Source organism: Dictyostelium purpureum (genome assembly GCF_000190715.1).
Source record: "Dictyostelium purpureum unplaced genomic scaffold DICPUscaffold_21, whole genome shotgun sequence".
NCBI classification, from domain to species: domain Eukaryota; phylum Evosea; class Eumycetozoa; order Dictyosteliales; family Dictyosteliaceae; genus Dictyostelium; species Dictyostelium purpureum.
The window spans coordinates 328-20000 of NW_003519358.1; the positions used below are offsets into that span (position 1 = coordinate 328).

The following is a 19673-nucleotide window of genomic DNA, read 5'->3' on the forward strand; positions in this document are numbered from 1 at the left end:
CAAAAGTTGAAAAAAAAAAAAAAAATATTTTTAAACTTTCTTTGCAGAATGAATAAAGTTATAAATTCCAGTCATTGAGAAAAAATAAAAACCACACAACACATAAACACATAAAATGGCACACAAAGAATTTAAATTGAATCACTTACCCTTAACAGCACCAAAGACAATTACAATCAAAATAAAAAAATAAAAAAAATAAAAATAAAAAAAATAATAGAATAAAAAAAAAAACTATTTTTTTTAATTTTTTTTAATTATTTTTTTTATTTTTTTTATTTCATCAAACTATTGCAAAAATAATATCATTTGTAAGCAATATCATTCTGTTTTATACTTTAAAAAATTGGATGATTCCATCAAAAAAAATAAAAAAATAAAAAATAATAAAATAATATTTTTTTTTGGGGTTTTTTTATTTTATTCTTTTTATCAAATTCAATTCATATTCCGGGATTCAATTTCAATCTTTATTAGGGTTGATTGAAACAATATTTAAATTTAAAAAATAAAAAAAGAAATAAATATGGGTTATTTAATACTTTTATTATTTATTGAACACTATATATTGCCTCATTTTCAATCAACCCTAAAAACAACAACACACTTTATGATCAAATTATTCAAATTAAAAAATTAAAAGGAAAATTAGATTATATTTTAATTTTTTATAATTCTATTTTAAATTTAAAAGGAATAAGGGTATATTCATTAATAATAAATGGATAAATAAATAAATAAATAAATAAATATATAATCCAATTAACCACCATTTTTAATTTTTTTTTTTTTTGATTTTTTTTTTTTTTTTTTTTTTTTGATTTTTTTTTAAATTATTTTTAAAAATTTTTTTATTTTTGTTTAATATTATTTATTTATTTACAATTGTATAAATTTTTTTTTTTTTTATAGTCCTTATTGTAAAAATAGAAACTATTGTAACAATAAATTAAAGATATTTTCAAATATACATAGATATCTTTAAGAAAAGAAAAGAGAAAAAATTATTTTTGGGTTTTTTTATTTTTTTTTTTATTTTTTTAATTTTTTTTGTAATAATAAAAAAAAAAAACCAACAATTCACTCACACAAAAACAAAAAAAAAAACAACAACAGCAGCAACAGCAGCAACTACAGCAACACAGTCCCTATATTTTTTTTTATTTTTGTTTTATTTTAATAACTAGATTTTAAAATAATAGAAAATGTCAAAAAATAAAGAAACTGAAGAAATAAAAAAAAATGTTAACGTTGGCAATTATGTAGGTTCTTACTATAGTTTTAATTTAATATAGTTAGTGATATGTTTTGATATTAATATACATTTTTAATATAGAATTTAGGTGTTGTAATTGGTAAAGGTGGTTTTGGTACTGTATATCAAGGTCTAGATATTGAAGATGGTGATTTTGTGGCCATTAAACAGATTAACCTTACTAAAATTCCCAAAGATCAACTACAGGGTATTATGAACGAAATTGATCTTTTAAAGAATCTTAATCATGCAAATATTGTAAAATATATTAAATACGTTAAAACTAAAGAAAATTTATATATCGTTTTAGAGTAATTATTTAATATTATAATCATTATAAATTTTTATTTTTTAAACACTTTATTAATACTATTTTTTTAATTTTTTTTAGGTATGTAGAAAATGGTTCATTATCAAGTTTAATTAAAAAGTTTGGTAAATTCCCAGAATCATTGGTTTGCGTTTATATTAGGCAAGTTTTAGAGGGTTTGGTTTATCTTCACGAACAGGGTGTCGTCCATAGAGATATTAAAGGTGCAAATATTTTAACAACCAAAGAGGGTAAAATTAAATTGGCAGGTATGTAGTTTTAAACATCTTAAAATTTTTTTATAAATAGCTACTGATATTAACAATAAATTTTTATTTTTAATTAATTTTAAAAGATTTTGGTGTTGCTACAAAATTTGATGATTCATCAGCAGCAGCAGTAGTTGGTACACCATATTGGATGGCGCCAGAAATTATTGAATTAAATGGTGCAACTACAAAATCAGATATTTGGAGTGTTGGTTGTACAGTTATAGAGTTATTAACAGGTTCACCACCATATTACGATTTAGGACAAATGCCAGCACTTTTTAGAATTGTACAGGATGATTGTCCACCACTTCCAGAAGGTATTTCACCACCATTAAAAGATTGGTTAATGCAATGTTTTCAAAAGGATCCAAATCTTCGTATTTCAGCACAAAAACTTTTAAAGCATAAATGGATTCAAGCAAGTATTAAAAAGAAACAACAAAATGAAGATACATCCCCAGCAAATATTGATGATATCGCTAAAAATATTCAAGATTACAATGAAAGAATTAATAAAAAACCATCTCATCAAAGAAAACCTTCAATTCATCCCAAATCTCCAAAAGGTAAAGTCTTCCTTCCACCACCAGAAGAGGATGAAGATGAATGGGGCGATGATTTTTCAAATACACCAAAATCAATAAAATTACCAGATAAGAAATCACCATTAAAGACCAAGGCACCAGCACAACAATCACCATTAAAATTACCAAACAACAATAACAACAATAATAATAAACCAGCTGCTGGTGGTCTTAAATTAACTCCAAAAATTGTTGCACCAGAAGTTGATGATGACGATTGGGGCGATGATTTCGGAACAAATACAGTTTCAGATTTATCAAAAGCAGTGTCAAGTTTAAAGATCAAAGGAGATGGTGCAGGTGGGGAAGACGACAAAGGTTTTATTGAGGACGATGAAGACGATGACGATGGATTTGGTGATGATTTCGATAGTGTACCAACATCAATTAAATTAAACCCAAAATTTGGATCCAATATAAAATCAACATCATCAGGAGCAGCTGCATCAGCCTCAGGAAACAATAGTGCATCAAATAGTGGTAAATTTGGTTCAAGTAAAAGCAATTCAAAAACCCCATTATCACCAAGAGGTACTGGTACAACAGGATCTAATTCATCATCAAACGCAGCAACAATCAATAAAGGTATGATTGATCAATGGGGTGAGGATAAAGACGATGAAGGTTGGGGAGATGTCGCAACTGTACATTTTGATCCAAAATTAATTAGAAAAGGATCAGTTAATAAACCAGATCTTTCAACTCGTTTAAAGAATAGATTAGCAGTATCATCAGAAAGCAGTTCAATTAATGATGAAGAAGATGACGATCCATTTGCAGATGATTTCGAAGAAGAAGAGGACGATTTTGATTTAGATAAGAATCTTATGAAGGATAATTATGCAAGAATGTCAGCAGATATCATCAAACTTATGAACCTTTTAACACCAGAGCAACCAGAGGATGTTATTTCTGGTGCATGCGAACAATTAATTTCAATGTTTAAAGAAAACTCTGAACAAAAGACCCTCTTAATTAGAAGACATGGTGTTATTCCAATTATGGAGATGTTAGAGGTATCAAATATTCAATCACATGTTCTCTGTAGTATTCTTAAGGTCGTAAATCAAATTATCGATAATAATATGGAAATTCAAGAAAATCTTTGTTTGGTTGGTGGTATCCCAGCTATTATGAAATTCTCTGGTCCAGAATATCCACCATCAGTTCGTTTAGAAACTGCTGCCTTCATTAGTAAAATGTGTAGTACATCAACTCTTACTCTTCAAATGTTTATCGCTTGTAAAGGTCTCCCAATTCTTGTTGACTTTCTTTTATCACCATATTATGAAAGTAAAAAATTGGTTTGGATGGCCATTGATGCAATTGTCAATGTTTTCGAATTACAAAGTCCAACACCAAAGAATGATTTCTGTCGTCTCTTCTCAAAATGTGGTTTATTAAAAACCTTACCAATTGTATTAAGAGACACCATTGCCGATGGTGAAGCCTCCCAATATCCAGATAAAATTATTAATCTTTTCATCTTGTTCTCTAGTGCCGACAGTGTCGTAAGAAGATCAATGTCTGCTGTAGAGGTTATCAGACCAATCCTCGATTCACTCTCACAATTAATGCCAGAGCAATTGGTTAAGGTACTCAAATCAATAAAACAAATCTCTATGGATCACAACACTTTAGCAAATCTTCAAAATGCTGGTGCTATTCGTGTTATGGTACCATTTTTAGGTCGTCGTACTGGTACTCACTGTGCCGAAATTCATAATCATGTTTTAAATACAATGTTCCATTTGTGTCGTATTGATGCAGAGCGTCAATATCAAGCCGCACTCGATGGTATTATCCCACATTTACAATACTTTATCACTACCCATTCACCACTTAATCAATTTGCTCTTCCAATTATTTGCGATCTTGCACATTCAAAGAAAGCAAGAGCCGAGCTTTGGAAACACAATGGTGTCGAATTTTATCTCTCACTTTTAGAAGAAAGATATTGGCAAGTTAATGCTTTGGATTCACTCGCTGTTTGGATTGCTGATGATACCCACAAGGTCGAAAATATTGTATCTAAACCTGAAAATATTAAAAAACTCGTTCACTTATTTACAAATGCAGAGTCACAATCATTTGCAGGTATTCTCGAACCATTATTAAGAATTATTCAAATTGCTATCCCAGTCAATATGTTATTAGGTACCTCTAACTTTGTCTCTAAAATTATTGATAAGCTTACCCATACAAATCCACAAGTTCGTTTAAATCTCCTAAAAATTATAACTTCATTATATGAAGCTCATCCAAATGCCAAGAAGATGATTCAAGACTTTAAACTTATTCCAGTTATTCAAAGAATCGCAGATACTGATAAATCTGTTTTGGTTCAAAAAATGGCTAGTAAATTATTAGAAGCTTTTAATGCAAATAATGTTATTTAATAATCAGAAAGAGGTAAAAAAACAAAAAAAAAAAAAAAAAAAAAAAAATTGAAACATTATAAAAAAATAATGAATCACACACCAACAAAATCACACAATATATACAATTGTTAATAATAGTTGATAATAGTATAAATAGTAAAATATAAAATTTAAAAGTATATATATAAAATTTAACTGTATAATTATTTAAATAAAAATATAAAATCCAAACAAACTCAAAAAAAAAAAAAAAAAAAAAAAAGAAAAAAATCTTTTTTTTTTGTAAAAGAGAAAATCATAAATAATTATTTGTGATGATATTACTAACAATTTCTCTTTTTGTAAATCATTTATTTTTAAAAATTATTTGTCTAAAGTGATATTGTAGCACCTAAAATTATTATCAAGAAATAATAATAACTCTCAATCTGCTTGTAGTTTTTAAGCGATTTTATTAAGATCTAAAAAGGAAAGATAAAATATTACACTTTTTTTATTATAATAGTTTGTATATCAAATAATAAAAATAAATTTATTAATAAAGAAATATAAAAAAATAAATCATAAATAAAAAACACTCACAATATTCACCCCCACAGAATTATTGATTTTTTTTGTGTATCTGTGGGGGTAGTGTGGTTAAATTTAATATTTTTTTTTTTTTTAAAAAATATTTTTATTTTTATTTTTATTTTTAAATTTATATTTTTAATTTAAATTTTGTTTGTTTGGTTGTTTTTTTTTTTTTCTTTTAATAATAAGTTGGTGAAAAAAAAAACACATATAAACACAAGCATACAATAATTTTTACATATAGCATTAAATATTTATTTATTATTTATTTATTTTTTTATCAATACATATAATTTAAAAAAAATTAAAAAATAAAAAAATTTAATCAATATAAAAGTCATAAATATAATATATAATATTATACAGAAAAGAAATGTCTAATGATAAAGAACCATATTCAAAAAAACCTGCTAGTAAGTATATAATAAAAAAAAACATTTTATATAGAAACAAGTATTAATATATTTTTTTTTAAAAAATATAAATTTACAGATACAGCATTTAAGCAACAAAAATTAAAAGCATGGGAACCAATTTTAACACCAGCTCCAGTAATTATAGCATTTATTGCAATTGGTGTGGTATTTGTAATTATTGGTGCATTTATGATTAGCTCAACAAATAAAGTTATCGAACATACAATTAGATATGACGATATACCAGCATGTCGTGATAATATGGGTATTGATGGTAAAAACAAATGTGATATAACAATTAATATCCCAACACCAATGAAACCACCAGTTTATTTATATTATAGATTAGATAATTTCTATCAGAATCATCGTAGATATGTAAAATCAAGAAATGACGATCAATTAAGAGGAATTGTAGTTACTGATTTTAATAAACTAAAAGATTGTGAACCATTAATTACATCTGATGGAGAAAATTCCTCAATTGATAAAATATTGGTACCATGTGGGTTAATTGCAAATAGTAAATTTAATGGTAAGTAATTAAAGCTTATAATCAAAATATATAAAAAATATAATATAATATACTAATATTATTTTTAAATATAGATACATTTTTAATGTTCACTAAAAATAATACCTATATTAATTTAAGAAAGAAAGGTATTGCATGGACAAGTGATGTAGAAACCGTATGATATCATTTTATAATAATATAAATATTTTTTAATTATTTTCTAATAATTTTAATTTTTAGAAATTTAAAGATTATCCAGCTAATGGTACAGGTATTATTACATTTAATAAATTCAGTGATGAAGATTTTATTGTTTGGATGAGAACAGCAGCATTACCAGATTTTAAGAAATTATACAGAATTTATGATGGTCCAGAGCCTTTAACTGATTCAGTCAGAGTAGAAATTACCAATTGTAAATATCACATTATATAAATTTTTATATAAATTTTATTTATATACTAATTCTCTTTATAGATTACCCAGTTCAATCATTTAATGGAAAGAAGTATGTTGTTTTATCAACTGCCAGTTGGATGGGTGGAAAAAATCCATTCCTTGGTTATGCCTATATTATTGTTGGAATTATATGTTTTGTTCAAGGAGTAGTATTTTTAGTTAAACATTATGTTTCCCCAAGAAAGATGGGTGATATGAAATATTTGGATTGGAACGCAAATAAATAAAATCGAAACAATATTTCATACTTTATTCAATATATCAAGTAACAATAAATAAAAACTTTTTTAAAAAAAAAATAGAAAAAAAAAAAAAAAAATTTGTAAAATAAACTTTATATTAGTATTTAATCATTCTTTGATAATAAAATAAATATCTTTTTTTTTTTTTTTTTTTTTTGTATTAAATTATATTAATTTATTTGTGTTATCTAATAAAAATACATCTTTATGCATCGTTTAATAAATTCCATGCTTTGTTCATATTTTCTTTAAAGTCAAAATCCATAAAGTTTCTCCATTCTTCTCTATCATCATAAAAAACTGTACCTGAAATATTTAACCACATTTCTTTTGCTCTCTGAAGTTTCCAACCGTCTACCCACTGTTCATGGTTAATTCCTTTAATATATTTATCGGTGTGTGCTTTTATAAACTCTGCAGCTCTTTGTGCTCTAACCCAATCGACAAAATCCAAATTACCTCTTGCATTGGTCCAACTTGATACAAAACGGTATGGATCTGGGACTCCGATTGATTCATAAAATTTGTCTAAATTTGATAAACCTGCATAACCTTGGACCCAGCTTGATTCGACTAATGCACCTGTATTTACCATCTTAATTTCGTTTTCTCTTTCTTTACACTTTAAATACATCCATTTAATTCTCTCAAAACCATTATCATCAAGCCAAAAATCTACATCTGCTGATAATACTATTCTTCCAATATGATTTCTTCTGCAATAATTTATAATTTCATCGATCAATATTTCAGCTTTATAATATCTATGGAAATCGCTTGGTAAAATTTCGTTAGCTGTTGCAAGTACTTTTAAACCATTCGATAATTGAAAAACATTTCCTTTGTTGTGTTGTGCAGAAAAATCACTACCAAATGCTTCACCACCTATAATGCAATATTCATAACCTTCCTCTGCAACTGCTCTACTAGTTTGGATACTAAAAACTTTCTTTAAAAATTATAATGTAAATAATAAAATAATAAAAAATAATACATAAAAATATGATACCTACTTCGCTTGGGCAAAAACCTCTTGGAGAACGCTCAAAAAGGTTCCACATAACTTCGTTTGTATGTTTGATATCCTCTTTAACAAATCCGTTGATATATGCGTCAATATAGTGATCCTCTCTTAAGCATGGCTAAAAAATTAAATAGAAAATTAATACCAATTTTAATGAAAATAATTATTAATAATACATACTTGAGCCAAACCCATTGCATGCCATGTTGACCCTATAATTTCTGATTGTTCCCAAACTGAGTAAATATTTTTATTTGAAGTTCTCATTCTAATTGAACCTTGTATAGATGGATCATTTCTGACAATAGCTTCCATAGTTTGACCTGTCATTGCCCAACTGACTGGAATACCTAATCCACCATTCTCTGATTCGAACCATAAACATTTATCCTAATTTAATGTTATTATTATTATTTATTAGTTATTTAAAAAAAATTAATTTCATTGCAAAAATGAATATAAAAAAATAAATAATTATTATATTTACAATTAATCTTGCTAATTTATGAGCTGGTACATCATTACCAATATCAGCCCATGGACAAAATGAAAAGAGAATTGGCATTGTGAAATTCTTTATATAATAGATTAAACCAAAAAACTTTAATAAAAAAAAAAAAAAAAAGAGAAAATTTATAGCAAAAAAAAATTAAAAAATTAAAAAACATAAAAAAAATTTAAAAAAAATAAAAAAATAAAATATATTTTTCGAATAGATCCAAATGAAAATATAAATATATATTAAAATAAAAAAAAAAAATAAAAAAATATATTTTTTTTTTTAAAAAAAAATTATACTAGTTTATTAATCTAATTTTGATTTTTCACTATTGCATTTATCTATTAATGGTTTAATTAACATCAACCATTGAGAATTGAAATTTGATTCGGAGAATCTTTCGGTTGATTCTCTGGCTTTTCTTTGCATGTCTCTATACTTTTCACGATAGGCTAAAATCTCGTGGATATATTCGGCATATTCTTCTTTTGTAGTTGCAAGGAAACCAGTTTCTTCGTTTTTGATAATATCTTCTTTTGGACCACCAGAGTTATTACCGACTGGTACTACACCAGCAGCCATTAATTCAACAACACCAATACCAAAATGTTCATTCCACATAGTATGGATACCAACGGATGCTTCGCCTAATAATTGATTTAATTGATTTGCAGGAATACTAATTTTGAATTCAACATGATCTTCGATTTTTAATTTTTTAGCCAACTCTTCTAAAGCACTAACACGATCACGGTCATCTTGGTCTCTAACACCACCAACTAAAACTAATTTAGTTCTTAATTGATTCTTGTGAATTGGGTATTTTTGTAAAAGATGTGCCAATGTTTCTAATTGAAGTGAATGATTTTTCTCTGGACGGAATTGTGCAATCGATAATATCATATTCTTTCTATTCATCCAATCTAATGGTAACTCCTTTCTATTCTCTACATCAACTGGTGGGTATAATTTAAATAAATTCTTTCCATATTCTTTTTTCCAAATATTTTTAATATGATTACCTGTCCAAGTTCCATTTACCATAACTAATTTTGAAAAACTACCAACTAAATAGTAAATCTTTGCAAAAATCTTATAATATCTGAATAAAAAAAAAATATTAATATTTGAAAATTTATAAACTATTAAGTGTGGGTTTATACTTACATTAATTTACCAAATGTTAAATATTTATTTGATGAAATTGATTTATCGTTATTAAATGATTCTGAATTTAATTCGACTTTTGAAATCATATCGCTACTAATGGTTGGATAATGGACATAACATGAAACGATGGAACCTCCAATAAGTGAAAATATTGGGAATGTGAAAGCATAACCCATTGTATCACAAAATATAGTTGGATTAAATAGATTTAATGCTTCCCAACCCAAAATCATTGAGCCTAAACTTTGACCAATTAATGTAAATCTTGGGTAGGTTGATGCTTCGACCCATTTTCTTTTAGTTAATCTTATAAATTTACAATTTTCTCTATTTAATTGAATATCGAATGTTGATGTTACTTTATCAAAAATTTGTTCATCGCTTTCTTTATCACCTGTATAAACATAGTATTTAATATCTGGGTATGAATCTTGTAATGATTTAATTGCACACCATAATACTCTTTCACCACCACCTCCTGCAGTGCTAAAAAATGGTTTTTAAAAAATATTAGTATTAACAATTTCTTTATTTTTTTTTTTTTTTTTAAGTTTAATATTACCAATATGGATGGAAGAAACCAATTGATATATTTTTTTTGTCTCTTTTACTTGAATATTTTATTCTTAATACAAATAACAAAATAATTGTGCATATTATTAAAGGCACAACCAATACAATTAAGGTTGAAAGTAATGCTGCTAATGTCATTGATATAGTTAAACATATAAGTATCATAATAACAATACTAAATATTAAAATAACACCCATCTTCCAAATTAAAATAAAAATATTAAGAAAAAAAAAAATATTTTATTTTCAAAAAAAATAAAATAAATTTAAAAAAAAAAGAAATTTATTTTTTTTTATTTTTTTATTTTGATAAAATATATTAAAATATTTGAAAAAAAAAATGAAATTTAGTTTAAGGGTGTCGTGTCACCATTTTTTATTGTAAAATGTATATATAATCAAAAAAGTATATATATTGGATAATAAACAATAAATAATCTAAAAAAGTAAATTAATTGCGAAAAAAAAAAAATAAAAAAATTTAATAAAAAAATTTTAAATTTAAAAAAAATTTAAAAAAAAAAAAATAATAAAAATAAAAAGGGGTTTATTCATTTATTAAATTATTTTTTTCTTGTATTATATTATAAAAAAACACAAAAGATAAACTAATAAATAGTAAAATGTTAAAAGGAAAAACTTTATTTATTACAGGTGCCTCAAGAGGTATTGGAGAAGCAATTGCTAAAGCGTATGTTAATTATAATTTAAATAATATTTTTATTGTTCACTAAAAAAATATTTACAATAATTATTTTATTTCTATAATAGTGCCGCAAAAGAAGGTGCTAATATAGTTATTGCAGCTAAAACTGCTGATCCACATCCAAAATTAAAGGGTACTATTTATTCAGTTCAAAAAGATATTGAAGCATTAGGTGGTAGATGTCTTGCCTGCTCAGTTGATATTAGATATGAGGATCAAATTGAAAAAGCTGTAGAAGAGGCTGTTAAAACTTTTGGTGGAATTGATATTTTGGTTAATAATGCTTCTGCTATTTCATTAACTGGTACTTTAGAGACACCAGCAAAGAAATTTGATTTAATGGTAAATATTGGAAACAATGATTTAATATATAATAATAAAGATTCTAACTATTAATTATTACTTTTATTACTATTTAGATGGGTGTTAATGCTAGAGGTACATATTTAACAACACAAAAGTGTTTACCATACTTATTAAAATCAAAAGATGGCGGTAGAGTATTAAATATTAGTCCACCATTAAATATGGATAAAAAATGGTTTTCAAATCATCCAGCTTACACCATGGCTAAATATGGTATGTCAATGTGTGTTTTAGGTATGGCTGAAGAATTTAAAGGTAAAGTTGCTTTCAATGCTCTTTGGCCAAAGACATCAATTTATACTGCAGCTATGGAAATGTTAGGTGGATCTGATGTTGCCAAAGAATGTAGAACTGTAGATATCATGTCTGATTCAGCCTTATGGGTATTTAAACAACCAATCTCAAACACTGGAAATTTCTTTATTGACGAATATTGTGTCAAACAAGCCGGTGTTACCGATTTAGAAAAATATTCAATTGTTAAAGGTGCCAAATTAATGAATGATTTCTTTTTAGACGATGATGTAGATTATTCAATTGCAAAAAATCAAATTCACAGAACAACTCCACTTTCAAAATTATAAATAATAATGTTCATTAAATAATAAAATAATATATACACAAAATAATAATTATAATAATTTATATTTTTTAGTTTTTTAATTTTAATTTATTTTTTTTTTTTTTAGTTTGTGGTTGGGCGAAATACAAAAATCCACAACGAAACTTAGAGAGTTGATTTTTATTATTTTTTTTTTTTCAAAACCATTTGTAAAAGCTAACGTGTTTAGAATCGGATAAAATACATCATAATTTATGAATAAAAAAAAAAATAATAAAAATAAAATATATTTTAATTATTGAAATAATTTAAATAAAATCGATAAAAAAAATGTTTTAAAGAAAAAAAAAAAAAAAATAGAAAATTGGGAAGAATTATTATGATAAATTTTAATTATTAAATTATTATTTTAGTTTTAAGGTTTAAAAAGACATAAATGGACGTTAACGTGCCTCTTTGATAGAAAAATAATAATGCCATAAAAAAAAAATTTTATTAATTTTATTTTATTTTTTTAAAAACAATTTATTTTATTTTATTTTTTTTTTTTTTTTACGTAGCAATCAAAAAAAAAGATTTTTTTTTTTTTTTTTTTTTTTTATTTTTTTAATGTTATATACTTTTTTTTTTATAGATATTGTCTTTTATATTTTTTCAAATTGACTTTTTTGGAGTAATTTATCTCCTTTTTTTTCCTCTTCTTTTTCCTCTTCTTTTAAAAAAAATAAAAAAAAAATAATAAATAAATAAAACAATGTTTGGTTTTAATAAGAATGATTTAAACCAACACACAGATCAAAACCCACAACCACTACAACCCAACATTAATAATAATAATAATAGCAATAGTAATAATATTAATAACAATAATTTTTTACTACCAGATGATTTATCTGTAAAAAAAGAGATGAGTGATTCGGTCGATTTCAAGTAAATATACATTTATATATTAATATTAAAATAAAAAAAATAAAAAACCTATATTAATTATATAAATCTATTAGTTTTTTTTATCCAACAGGGCAACCAAATTATGGATTAAATAGTAGTTATGATAATATTGGTACAGGTTATGATACATCATCAACAATCAATAGTAACAATAATTCGAATATTAATAGTAATAACAATTCAATACCATCAAATAAAAAACTATCATCATCAACAAATAGTCTTGGTTCATCAAAAGATTCATTACCAACAAAAAAGAGAAGATACGTTATTGATAGAGATCATGTTTTTAATTGGATACCATATTGCAAAAATTATTGGAATAAATTAATAACTAATGGTGTAGAATTGTAAGTAATAAAAAATATTTATAATAATAATAATTGGTATACCTCAGATGTTCAGAAAAAGATATAGAGTTTTCAAATATAATATTTTTTTTTGAAAAAAAAAATATTTTCGTATCTGTTTGCAAACATTTTATTTTTGTACATGCACAAGAATTCGAAAAATTTTCAAATTTTAGTTTTTTATATGAATATTCAAATACACACCCAGAGACCAGGAGCGATACACATACACATACCATACACAAATATAGTTTTTATATTAATAATTTAATTTTTTTTTTATTATTATTTTTCTAAAATTTTTATTTTTTTTTATTTTTAGGCTACCACCAACATTAAGTGTTTTAGCAGAAAAAGGTTTTTCATATAGCGAAGTCGACAATTCTTGGGTGTATTATAGAAGAAATCATTTTCAATTAGGTGTTACAGTTCAGCATTATTTCCAATTTAATGAAACCCAACCACCATTTGTCAGTTTAAATAATAATCTTTACCCAGTTGATAATCTATTTCTTTGTATTAGAGGGGTTAAAAATGGACCAGATATCAATATCAGCGAAGAGATCGAGGTAGAGTTATATCAAACTAATTCAAAGCGTGAAAAAACTGAAGAGAAATTACCTCCACCAGTTATTATGACCCATTCAACAAATTTAACAATCCCAAGATTACATTTCAGAAAAGCAACAGCAAATAACGCAAGAAAACATAAATTACCAAACCCACAACAAGAGTTTTTTAGATTGGTATTAACTGTTGTTGCTAGATCTCAGAATAGAGATTTTTGTATTAATTCAATTATTTCTGATCCATTAATTGTCAGAACTGGTCATCCCACAAGCAACGGTACTGGTGTTGCTAATAATATTTCTTTAGCAAGCCCATCACCATCACCAAGTTTATCTTCAGTATCAGTACAACAACATCAACATCAACTTCAACTTCAACAACAACAGCAACATCAACAAGTACAGCAACAATATCAATCACAACAACAACATCAAGCATCTCAATTAAATAGCTCTTTTGATGGCTCAATTGTTTCATCATCAATTTCTACACCAAATCACCAAACTCCATTACATTCAATGAATCCAAGTCCATCATTATCTTCACCAATAATCACACCAAATAATAGTGGTATTGTTTTTCCATCACCATCACCATTAAATACACCTTCATCGCTATCTATTCATAATTCTCCACATTTAGCTCCACTTTCAACAAAAGAAAACTTATATGAAAAAATGATAAAAAATAATAATAATTATCAACAAAATTATGATAGTAATAGTATAAATAATAATAGTAGTAGTAATAATAATAGTAATAGTAATAGTAATAGTAATACCAACAATGTACAAATACAACAAACAGATAAAATTAATAGTAGTAATCATCATTTCTATCAAGCAGAGAAAGGTGTTTATGTATTACCACACAATAATAGTAGCAATGCATTATCAAATTATAACGATGTTCCATCATCGGAATTATTTTCACCAAGTGATAACTCATTTAATCTTTCAAATAAATTTATCCCACAAAATAAATTTATCATTCCAAACAACAACAACAACAACAACAACAACAACAACAACAACAACAACAACAACAACAACAACAACAACAATAATAGCAATTATATAAATAATTCTAATGTAAATAAATTATCATATGAACAAATTCAACAACAAATTCAACAACTTCAACACCTTTCACAAATGTATTATAGTAATATAAACAACAATAATAGTAATAGTAATAATAATAGTAATAATAGTAATTGTAGTACAACAACTACTTCAACAACCTCATCTAATAGTTACAATAATAGTAATAAATTAGTAAAGAGAAAGCTTTCTAATTCATATGATGATCATTTGGGAGCTGAATCATCATCACCAATTGTAGATAGAATTCAACAAACATCACCACTTCAACAACAATCTCAACAATATCCAAATCAACAAAACTCTTCTCCAATCAGTCAAGAAGAATCATCATCACCATCACAACAAATTCAAATAGTTAATAATAGCTTTATTAATGATCCATTGGCTCACCCACAACTACCACAACCACAACCACAACATATTTCAAATAATAGTCTTGGTAATAAATGGGCAACTAATACTGATGGATCATTATTTCATTTTGGTAATGTTGGTGTAAATAGTGAAAACCCTCAAGAGGCATTATCTGTCAATGGAAATGTTACAATTAGTGGTATCATGTATCAACCATCCGATAAGAGAGTTAAGACCAATGTTGTACCGGTTAGCTCCAAGAAACAATTAGATAATATTATGAAGTTAAGAATCTATGATTATAAACTAACAGACGAGTGGGTAGGAACTACAAATCTAACAGAAAACAAAGACAGAGGTGTCTTGGCTCAAGAACTAAAACAAAGTAATATTCCAAATGCTGTTAAGGAAACTGGTGATAGAGTATTGGATAATGGAAAGGTAATCAAAGATTTCCTTGTTGTAAATAAAGATGCCATCTTTTTAGAAAATGTTGGTGCCACCCAAGAGCTCTCTAAAAAGGTAGATAATGTTTGTATAGAGTTAGAAGAATTAGATAAAAAGAAAATTGAAGCTTTGGGAAATAAAATGAGCGAATTAGAAAGAACAACAATTAAAGAAATTGAAAAAAATCAAAAAAGAAGTAAGTATTTAAAAACATTATATTTTAAAATTTTATTTATATACTAATTTTTTTTTTTTTTTTTTTTTTTTTTAGAAAAAATATTTATATCTATCGGTATTGTAACACTACTTATAATTTTTGGACTTGTTGCTATTAGTATAATTTTAGGTACAAAGAATCCAATTACCAAAAATATTACAGTTTATACTACCTCACCGGGTTATTTAAATGGAGAAAGTGAAGATTGCTCCGAATCACTTGCCGATTCTTACTCTTGTTATATTTCTTCAACAACATCAGGTACAACTGCTTCTTCTGTGGGGGTATCTACAGCTAATATATTGTCTCAAACTACTGGCTCTATTGTATCACTTGTTACCGATATGGCATTTGATAATAAAGGAAGTTCATCTATATAATTAACTTTTTTTTAAAACAATCATTAAAAATTAACAATAAAATATATAATTTGTAAAAAAAAAATTATTTTTAAATCTATTATTATTATTATATTATTAATATTATATTATTACAATTATTATTACCAATTGTTTAAAAATTGTTATTTTAATTTTAATTTAAAAAAAAATATTTGAAATAATTAACTCTTAACTCGATTAAGTTTCAATATGGATTAGAGATAATCTAAAAATATACGCAAATCTATTAAAGTAATACATACATTATTAAACATATTATTTATATCACAAAAATAAAAAAGATTGGTGAGCACATGACAAATAATTATTATAATGAATCTATTAATAAATTATCGGTTATTAATTTGTAAGTTCAGCAAAATAAAAAAAGAAAAAAAGAATGAAATATTGCTCTTTGATAGCAATAAAAGGGGGATACATATTTCCCCCCAAAAATTTATTTTTTTTATTATTATTTTTTTTTTTTTTATTTTTTATTTATTTGGGGTGCCACTTTTTTTTGGATTTGTTATGTAGGTAAATTTTTTTAATTTTAATTAATTTTATTTACAATATATTTATTCTTATTAAATTAATATATATTAAATAAAAAGAAATATTAATAAAATAAAAATAAATAAAAAAAGGAATAATAAAAAAAAAATAAACAAAAGAAATAAATATAATAAAAAAAATATAAAAAAAAAAAATAAAAAAAAAAAAATAAAAAAAAAAAAAAAAAAAAAATGAATAAAGAAAATTTAAATATTCAAAGATCAACAGAGAGAATACCATTTTCAAATATTTCAAATATTACAAGAAATGATTCAATTAAAAGAAATAATTCAAATATAAATAATCAAATAGATTTGAGACCACAAATCGAAAATGCTAACAATAAAATAAAAGAACTTGAAGAGCAATTAAAATCAAAAAACGTTGAAATTAATGATTTAAAAACAAAAAACTCACTTTTACTCTCAATTTTTTATTCAAATAGAAACGATAGACAAGAGGATATGATATTTAATAATAATAGAATCAGAAAAATTCAAGAGTTAACAAACCACAACCAAGTTTTATTACAACAAATTCAACAAATTGAAAATGCAAATGAAACATTCAAAGATAGAACCACAACCCTTCAAAGTAACCACCGTGTTAGACTCATCCAAAAATTAAAATGTGAAAATAAAACATTAAAAGATAAATTGCAACACCAAGAACTCCAATTACAAAAACACTTTGAAGAGAGCCACACTCTATCCAAGGGCAAAAAATCATTAAAACAATCCCCAATTAAATTAATAAACTATTCAAACTATAGTACATTAATTCATCAAAATAGTTTTAATAATACACCAGATGAAGAAACAGATATTTATTGTGGCGAATGTTAAAAAAAAAAAAAAAAACTAAAGAAATCCTTTTATTTAATAAATAAATAAAATATTATTTTTTATAATCCAATTAAAATTATTTTATAATTTTATTTATATTATTATTTATATAAATTATATTTATTTATTATTGTTGGTTATTATTTATTTATTATTTATTTTTATTATTATTATTTATTTTTTATTATAATTTATATCTTTTTATTATTTATTTTATATTTATAAATATCTAGATATAGTTATTATTGATTTCATTTCTTTTTTAAAGATTGTAACATTTGTTGTAAATTTATCTTTGTTTTTGGTATCTAAATTATCATGAGTATTTTCCATTAATTGAATAAATGCTTTTTCTACTTTATCAGAATGTTGTGGATTGAATGAATGAATATACTTTTGTTTTAATTGATTAAAAGTATCTTGACTGAAAATGATACAAGTTAATAGTAATTTTGAGAAAATGAATTGATTATAGTTATCTTCATATATGATAATTGAGATGATTTTATCTATAATTTCATAGAGAGTGTTATGATTACCAAAAAAGTTTTGACGAATTGAATTTAAGCAAGTCGAGTTTTTCTTTTTCATTTGATAATAGCAAACTGTGACAATTTTTTCGATTGATGTACATGATGAGCTTGAAATGGTAACGTCGGAGCTATCTAAGCATCTGTGAAGCGATTTCATAATATGTAAAAAGTATTGTGGATTTAATTGAATAATGGTTAAAGAGTGACCAAGACATAAGGCTTCTAACATTGTAATATATGATTTTGATGCTTTTGGGAATGATAATAGTTCATCCAAACTAACAGAAAGACAAAGTTGGAAAATATAATCGATGGCACTTGTAAATGATGGGTCACCATATAATTCAAAAACACCAAAGTTACAATAACCACCTACTAAACAACGTGTAAATAGCAGCATTGAAGTTTGAATACCTTTAATCTTATATTTGTAGAGATCTTGTTTTGAAACATTGGCTTTAAGGATTAGTGATGCATAGGTTACTAAAATTTTGCTGGTATCTCTAAAAATAACAAATCCATTTGGTGATGAACTATCGAAAATTAATCTTGATTGTCTATTAAAAACAAATTCTGATAAAAATTTTAATAATGCTGTTGTAACTTCTGGGGTATCTACCCAAACATTTATAATTTTAATTAAAACATCTGAAAAATGTGTGTGACTATAATAAAAGAAATAATATTAGTTTAATATTTTTTTTTTATATATGGTATTTTAAAATAATACTTACATCCATTCGAAAAATAATAAATAAGTTCTTTTACTAACAGCCGATGTAACTAAACCCCTTAAATCTCTTAATAAGCCAATAGTTTTCTTTTTAATATCTTCAGTTCTAAATTCTTCTGGAGTTTTAATATCTAATAATCTTTTAATAGTTTGGTCGAATGGTTCAATAAATTCATCAAAATGATTTAAATTCTCATCAGTGAATAGTAATTTTCCAATGGTTTTGTAGAGGGTTGTTCTATTTCTAGAGTTTTGGTTCTTTTCTAAAAATGGGAACATGGCTGGGCCGTGACCTTTTAAGATATCTTTGGTGACTTTATTTTCGATTAGTAACTTTGATGTTGAGTGGCCATTGACAGAGTCCCAAAACATTTCTAAACTTTTCTTTATAATTTCATCGTTTTCTGCCCAATGATTAAAATTGAAGCCAATCTTTTGAATAATTGAAAAGAGAACAGAGGTGTGGTCGGTTGGCCCATTTAATTCGGTAATCTTTTGATAGATTTTACTGGAGCTAATTGAATTTTCACCAATATAAATTTTTCTAAAGTTTTGCATAAAGTAAATAAAAGATAACTCTAAAGCTATTCTACTGGTTCTATGGAGATAACTATTGTTGGTCTTGCTGGCCTCATCCACCAATTTCTTATCGTTAATGTTTATTAATACCATTACTCTTACTGATAACTCGCCGTCAATCTTGTCATGCTCTTCTGAACTGTT

General features: G+C 25.0%; 8 protein-coding genes across 8 annotated transcripts in view; 5 read left to right on the forward strand and 3 right to left on the reverse strand.

Annotated features, from left to right (window-relative positions):
• Positions 1-1205: 1205 nt before the first annotated feature.
• DICPUDRAFT_96609 (uncharacterized protein) lies at positions 1206-5040 on the forward strand (the record flags this gene model as incomplete). Its single annotated transcript, XM_003284173.1, has 4 exons — positions 1206-1262; positions 1337-1566; positions 1647-1834; positions 1921-5040. 4 exons carry the CDS (start codon positions 1206-1208, stop codon positions 4818-4820), a joined length of 3375 nt encoding a protein of 1124 aa, XP_003284221.1. The 3' UTR covers positions 4821-5040.
• A 527-nt stretch (positions 5041-5567) lies between these two features.
• On the forward strand, positions 5568-7132 carry DICPUDRAFT_93631 (uncharacterized protein). Its single transcript, XM_003284174.1, has 5 exons — positions 5568-5788; positions 5868-6326; positions 6401-6483; positions 6549-6723; positions 6786-7132. The coding sequence occupies exons 1-5, from the start codon at positions 5749-5751 to the stop codon at positions 6992-6994; spliced, it is 966 nt and encodes a 321-aa protein (XP_003284222.1). The 5' UTR covers positions 5568-5748; the 3' UTR covers positions 6995-7132.
• Positions 7133-7166: 34 nt separating this feature from the next.
• Positions 7167-8661, reverse strand: DICPUDRAFT_93632 (uncharacterized protein). Its single transcript, XM_003284207.1, has 4 exons — positions 8521-8661; positions 8214-8423; positions 8023-8151; positions 7167-7958 (listed from the first exon to the last, which is right to left on the reverse strand). Exons 1-4 carry the CDS (start codon positions 8596-8598, stop codon positions 7215-7217), a joined length of 1161 nt encoding a protein of 386 aa, XP_003284255.1. The 5' UTR covers positions 8599-8661; the 3' UTR covers positions 7167-7214.
• Positions 8662-8816: 155 nt separating this feature from the next.
• On the reverse strand, positions 8817-10467 carry DICPUDRAFT_45300 (uncharacterized protein). The gene is made up of 3 exons (XM_003284208.1): positions 10265-10467; positions 9700-10188; positions 8817-9634 (listed from the first exon to the last, which is right to left on the reverse strand). Exons 1-3 carry the CDS (start codon positions 10438-10440, stop codon positions 8839-8841), a joined length of 1461 nt encoding a protein of 486 aa, XP_003284256.1. The 5' UTR covers positions 10441-10467; the 3' UTR covers positions 8817-8838.
• A 416-nt stretch (positions 10468-10883) lies between these two features.
• Positions 10884-11986, forward strand: DICPUDRAFT_52772 (uncharacterized protein). The gene is made up of 3 exons (XM_003284175.1): positions 10884-10966; positions 11047-11323; positions 11401-11986. Exons 1-3 carry the CDS (start codon positions 10899-10901, stop codon positions 11929-11931), a joined length of 876 nt encoding a protein of 291 aa, XP_003284223.1. The 5' UTR covers positions 10884-10898; the 3' UTR covers positions 11932-11986.
• A 677-nt stretch (positions 11987-12663) lies between these two features.
• On the forward strand, positions 12664-16284 carry DICPUDRAFT_147986 (uncharacterized protein; the record flags this gene model as incomplete). The annotated part of the gene is made up of 4 exons (XM_003284176.1): positions 12664-12839; positions 12956-13210; positions 13533-15883; positions 15959-16284. 4 exons carry the CDS (start codon positions 12664-12666, stop codon positions 16282-16284), a joined length of 3108 nt encoding a protein of 1035 aa, XP_003284224.1.
• Positions 16285-17030: 746 nt separating this feature from the next.
• Positions 17031-17684, forward strand: DICPUDRAFT_147987 (uncharacterized protein; the record flags this gene model as incomplete). The annotated part of the gene is made up of 1 exon (XM_003284177.1): positions 17031-17684. The coding sequence occupies one exon, from the start codon at positions 17031-17033 to the stop codon at positions 17682-17684; it is 654 nt and encodes a 217-aa protein (XP_003284225.1).
• Positions 17685-17903: 219 nt separating this feature from the next.
• DICPUDRAFT_52776 (uncharacterized protein) overlaps positions 17904-19673 on the reverse strand; it is a gene marked incomplete at its 3' end in the record, with an annotated part of 3197 nt that continues 1427 nt past the window's right edge. The window contains exons 4-5 of the mRNA XM_003284209.1: positions 18952-19673; positions 17904-18882 (exon numbers count right to left, since the gene is read on the reverse strand). The exon at positions 18952-19673 is cut by the window's right edge and continues 396 nt beyond it. Of these exons, the coding sequence (XP_003284257.1) occupies positions 17904-18882; positions 18952-19673 (1701 nt within the window). The remainder of the gene's footprint in view (positions 18883-18951) is intronic.